Source organism: Falco punctatus (genome assembly GCF_963210335.1).
Source record: "Falco punctatus genome assembly, chromosome: 6".
NCBI lineage: Eukaryota > Metazoa > Chordata > Aves > Falconiformes > Falconidae > Falco > Falco punctatus.
In genome coordinates this window covers 35000333-35006093 of record NC_137585.1, presented here as the reverse complement: position 1 = coordinate 35006093, position 5761 = coordinate 35000333, and the positions used below count along the sequence as shown (strand labels likewise).

The 5761-nt window shown below is 47.9% G+C and overlaps 1 protein-coding gene across 1 annotated transcript; it reads right to left on the bottom strand.

Moving 5' to 3' along the window:
- Nucleotides 1-1526: 1526 nt before the first annotated feature.
- On the bottom strand, nucleotides 1527-5692 carry POLR2F (RNA polymerase II, I and III subunit F). Its single transcript, XM_080390943.1, has 5 exons — nucleotides 5583-5692; nucleotides 5370-5439; nucleotides 5059-5189; nucleotides 3383-3454; nucleotides 1527-1719 (listed from the first exon to the last, which is right to left on the bottom strand). Exons 1-5 carry the CDS (start codon nucleotides 5600-5602, stop codon nucleotides 1629-1631), a joined length of 384 nt encoding a protein of 127 aa, XP_080247069.1. The 5' UTR covers nucleotides 5603-5692; the 3' UTR covers nucleotides 1527-1628.
- Nucleotides 5693-5761: the final 69 nt, after the last annotated feature.

Here is a 5761-nt window from a genome sequence, read left to right as displayed (position 1 = left end):
GTGCTGCAAATTAACCTTTTCTTGGTAAGGGTGGCCTAGACCAGGAAGCATTTGTGTCCCTCACCATCAACCCCCTTCCCACACCTGCAAGCATCTCCACATTCCCTTTGACCTATCATTTTGCCCAGGGACCCATTCAGCTCTTGCATTATCACCTCCAAACCCACCCTCTCCTGTGCACACCAACACAGGAAGGATGGACTGGTGCTTTTACAAGGAGCAGTAACAGAATGATATTCATGGTTGGTTATATGAGCCAAGTTCCCAGGCAGGTGGATGTAAACTGCCTTTGGGACATGGATACTCACATGCAGGCACTAACCACACATACAGCATGGAGAATGCATGCTTTATATATAAGCACAAGCCTTAACACAAACTAGTTGGAAATATTCTTCCTGGATCAGCATAAAAACTAACATAATGCAGAAACTACAAGTGAGGTGCACCTTCCCCTTCTTCTCTTTAAAAAAAGAAAACAAACATTCTGAGCGCAGTTTTTGATAAAATAATTGAGAAAGACCCTGCATTCTGTGTAAGAGCTCAGATCTTCCTCATACAGAGCAAGAACCTTGGAGCACACAGATCAAGAAATGAAAACTAGGTAAACTATGTAGCGGCTGGCTAGAAGCCCCTGCAGGTTGTAATGCATCCACCCAACTATTGACTTGAGCATGTAACCTTCCTGCACATCAGAGGCCCGAGTGCAGGTACCTGAAGGGGAAAAACAGCTGATCTTTCATCACGTCACAGATTAAAAGAACTCTAGGATTTAACTACTATTGTGCCACCATAAGAACCACCAGAACATGTACAACGGAGATGGCTGGAGAGCACCCACGCACCCAGGACCATCAGTTCCACTGTGTGTCAGAGAGCAGCTGTACAAGGAGCAAATGTGGCAACAACCTACAACTGCTGAGCTGGTGGGACTGCAAGTAGCAACTGCGCTTCCGGCTGGGGCAGTGCCACTGAAAGGGGATCCCCACTTCTGATAAGCAGCAGGAGCAGAGAAACAATAGGTGATTTGATGAGAGCTGCTCTACGATACTCCTGAGAAGCCCCACAGCCAGAGAGGAAATTGGGGGTTTCCACAGCAACCTGCTCAGGGCACAAAGGCCCAACTGTCTAGGGGGAAGCAATGGAGGTGTCTCAGCACTTCTGTTTTAAGAAGGGATGGAGTGGAGGGCTGGAGTCTTTCTGAAGCCAAAATACCTGCAAAAGCATTTTTGTACAGCAGGAGTTTAACTGGCTATCAATCCTACAACCAGGAAGGAGCCATGCTGGAGGAGGAGGAGGAAGTAGTTAGGGCAGTCTTTCTTTAGCTGAGCTAAAAGGCAGGACCTTCACAGGTGAAAAAAAGCTGCAAGAAAAGCACAGCATTTGGCTCCCTAATCTTACTAATACAGCCCACAACACCGAAAGAAAGAAGAACAACCAAGCTGGTAGAGAGCAGAAAGAAAGTCTGGGGGATGTAGGAGTGAGATGAAAGAGAAGATGAGAGGAAAAAACCAAAACAAACGACATTTAACTTAAAATGGGGAGGTTTATAATTTATTTACACAAATATAAACAAAAATAGAAACATCTCTCAAGAAGAAAAGAACCAAACAATGGCTGGAAGCTGATCAGTCTGTGATAATTAACTCATCCACACCCCAGTCTTCATAGCTCCCATCTGGCAGGTAACGACGGATGATTATGGGGATCTTGCGTGCTCTGAAGGGAGGACAGAGAGGTGAACAGAAATGCCACAGCCTTCACTATACCGCTGCAGCAGGCAATGGGAACTGAGGTGCTCAGTGGCTTCAGTAAGCTCATCAGGTGAAACAGGGATCTGTGTAGCACCAGTTATTTGGTATTACATAGTAGAGGGAAGTCCCAACAACCTCTCTCTCTTGTAGGTGCAAAGTGCTCAGTACCCTTAGACTGGAAACAACAAAGACCTACAGAAGGTCAGCCCTCTGTTGCTACTGCAGGAATTGAGCCCTGTGATCTGAACCCACTATAAGGCAACACCAAGCATCTAACAGATATAGGGGGAAAAAATAATCAAGGGACTTGAACAAATCCACTTTTTGTTTGATGGAAGATTTTTCCCCACGAGACACTATGGAAGCGGCATAATTCTGAGAATCTTCACACCAAACTGGTATTTACAGAGTATTTTGCACCCTGAGAGCATCAGTTACCTTTTAAGAAGAATACATGAAATAGGAACTATTCAGGTATCAAAACCCAGCACAGCTGGGATGGAGTACAGCATCTGCTAACAGCGCTCCCAATCAGAAAGCAAGAAAATGCTGAACACAGTTTAACTTAACGGAAGTAGATTTAAGTCAGCAGAATGTAATCAGACAGTCTGGAATCTAACCAGGGCATCAGGTTCCAACCATATCAGACTTGAAAAGTAATACAACTTCTTCAATGATCAGGGCCATTCAGGGCCATTGTTTTTCTAGCAGCAAAGCAGCTCCCTCAGGCCCAGAATTACAACTGAATTTTGGCACAGCACAGGATGCCACTATACTTTGTCACACCCTGACTTACTTTCTAGAGCTCATGCTCAGTGACCAGAAGCAACTCAGAGCTTGGAGATCTGACAGGAATGTGACTTAAGAAGCTTCTGGCAATGATAAAGGGAAACGTAACAGATACAAAATCTGCAAGAACAACTGGAATGCACTTGAAACTGGGGGAGCAGGACAATTCAGTTCAAGAAAAGGGATTTAATCAGTAACGGTGTCCAGCTGCTCTGCTTGAAAGATAGCTGCATGTGGTGTAGGTCACTGACCACACAGGCACACTGTGGGCCAGCAAGGAGCTCTGCTGTGAAAAGGTAGGTCTGTTAAGTGGTCATCCAAAAGCTGCCTCTGCTACAGTCAGAAAGGATTTCTTTATCTTTCTGTAAGCAGGGGAGGTATCCTCCCACAAGCACAATAAGCCAAGTGTGCAAGGGTGCAGGAAAATAACATTCTTAACAGGTTCTCCACACCACCAGCCTGACCCTTATTTTATTTTTTGCCAGCACTTCATTTGAACACAGGTCTGTTCAGTTAGCTGCTTTGAATCAATTCCACTCAGGGAATTAGAAAGATGAGGACCTTGGATTTTCATCACAGAAATAAGCAATACTTGGACTCCAAAGTAAATGAGGTCAGAGCACTCCTAATCATCAGTACTTTGCATGAGCAACTCGGATGGGAGAGAGCTGCTGTGGAGAAGTCCCGAGGTGAAAAAGGGGAAGGTAATGAATGATAGCACTCACTGTTATCAAGACAAGACAAGCTTGTCTTGGGATAAGTTTCTAAATGCTGGGATGAAGAGAGGACCGCTGGCTTTATGGAAATCAATATGGTCACCACCAAAGTCTGGGACTTACTTGAGCTCCTTCATGGCTATCAGCAAGGGGTCTGTCTCTCCTTCCAGCTCCACCATCACAGGGGCACACATCCTGGGACAGAACATCAACCATCACTTGAATGAACGCACAGAGAGGGAAGAGGGACAACTAAGCATGTGCTTACTTATGTAATGTGGACAAAGGCCAGTGAAGTAGGAAGTGGGACACCACCTTCCTAATTTGGTTTGCTCTCTTACGCAATTCAGGAAGAAAATTCCCCCAGGTGGTTACTGACTGAGTTTTTACTTGAATATTCTTCTTGTCCCATCATTCAGCCTGTGCTGACCAGCTGGTGTTCAATGGCTGGTCAGATCCACACCTTTCTAGTCACCCTCTGCTGTACTTAGATGTGAGGAAAAGAGTGGTCCTAAAATTAATCCAATAAAGAGGGTGGAAACACTGTAAAATGAGCACACCTCCTACAACTCCAGCACATCTGTTATGTTCCCATTTGCTCACATCTTCCAGGCTTCGTTTGGGGGAAAGCATGGTGCTGGATTTACAATACACTCTACCTCTAGGAAGAAAAAAAATCAAGCGTTTTACAGAGGGTTGCAATAGCACAGCAAATATGGAAAATGGTATCTGCCCATTAGACAGCAGCAGCAAAGAAAGTTCAAGTTATGTGTGGATAAGGCCACTGGGGGCTGCTGCTGGCCTAGGTTCAGCACTGAAGGCAGAATATGTAGGTGAAGCAGAACCAGGCGCCAGTGTTTTGGATTAAAGGCCTGGCACAGGCCCATCCTGTCTCCCCCATTTTTCTGGCCTTCCACCAGCTGAAAGAATGTGCACAAAATAGCTTCATGGAGTGAAGACTGTGGAAAGAACAGCTTGGCAAAGCGATGATTAAGGAAAAATCTGATAACCACCTTCTAAATGATGTAGAGGACAGGCATCATTCTGAGGGTGGATATAACCAAAATGAAACTCAGATGTGCTTTCAGACAAATCTTGCCATAAGCATAATAACCTTGCTCATAAAGCAGTTTTTCAAAAAGCGCAGAGCTTTTTGATATGTATTATTAAAACAAGTCTAGACAGCTAAATCAATGGATGAAGTTGAGAGCAGCCAGCCTTAACAGCATTTTTAAAACGGATTTAAATGTTATTACCTATTATAAATGAGGCCTTACTATTCCAAATACTTAAATAAAAAACCTTACAGCTTGCCACAATGCAACTGCACTTAAAACAGATTTCAGGTGGGTTACTCCATTCCCAATTCCTACAGCCCTGCAGTATCAAGTGAATACGTTCTGGAGCATCTCTCCCTCCTACATGGCTTCTACAAACCAGTTCTGACCTTTCCAGCCCACACTGGCTCCCTTATGAAAGGCAGAAACCAGAACCGGCTTGTCACATTCCTTACTCATTTTGCCTGTGACCGAGGAAAGTTCATTGCAATTGCTGAATGCTCCCATCTCTAGACATGAGTACCACAGCCTCAGCCAAGGAGTGATACAGGGACTTCACATGCAACCAAGAGCTCCATGGTCCTGTGCTTCAGTGTTGACCACGATGGTGGTCTACAAGCTCAGCAGTCATGTAACAGATTACATGAGACCCAGAAGTTTTTAAAGAAAGAGAAAAGCAGCTTTTACTGGGAAGGGAGGTAAAGCTGTGACAACACTCAGGATACAGAGTGAAATACTCACGCTATCTGGAGGGCACGAGTGCCCAGGACTCTGGCTCGCTCATATTTAGTCATGTAAGGGGTAGTGATCCGCTTCTGGTTTGCCTGCTGCCGCTCTCCAGAAGGGAGGATTTCCACATTCTCCTGTCCCTCCTGGGGGAAAGCAGACCAACGTTAGAGCTCAGCTGCACCCACCACCGAGGCCCCGTGGCGCTGGGAGAGCCCCCGAGGCCTCCCCAGCCCCTGCGACCACCTTGCCCAGGCCGGCGCAGGCCCGCAGTACCGGCAGAGCCTGTCTGGGCCGGCCGGCGCGGCGGCCCGCGGGGCACTCACCTCCTCCGCGTTCTCCAGGTCCTCCAGGCCCTCATCCTCCTCCACATCGTCGAAGTCATCCCCATCGAAGCTGCGGGAGGGTCACGCACGTCACGTCACGGGCCGGGCCGGGCCGCCCCCGCCACGGGCGCCCCCGACCCGACCCGACCCCCCCGGGCGAGACACGCCGCCACCTCGCCTCCCCTTCCCACCCCCGCCCAACCCCGCTCTCACTTGTCCTCGTTGTCAGACATGTTGCTTCCCCACTGCCTTCCGGCCCGGCGGAAGTAGGAACCACTTCCGGGTTCTCGCCGTGACGCTGCCGGAAGTGCCCCGTTGGCGCCGTTGCCGGGGCAATGCGACGCCGCGCTGCCCCGCGCTCCGCGCCTCCGTTCCCCCCGGGGCGTCGCTCG

Excerpts from the sequence above, each read along its gene's own strand:
- POLR2F (XM_080390943.1), bottom strand. The coding sequence starts at position 5,602 with ATGTCTGACAACGAGGACAA. Across the intron at positions 5,190-5,369 it reads ACCTGGAGAACGCGGAGGAG|GAGGGACAGGAGAATGTGGA; the intron begins GTGAGTGCCCCG and ends GCTTTCCCCCAG. Across the intron at positions 1,720-3,382 it reads ATAGCCATGAAGGAGCTCAA|AGCACGCAAGATCCCCATAA; the intron begins GTAAGTCCCAGA and ends TCCTCCCTTCAG.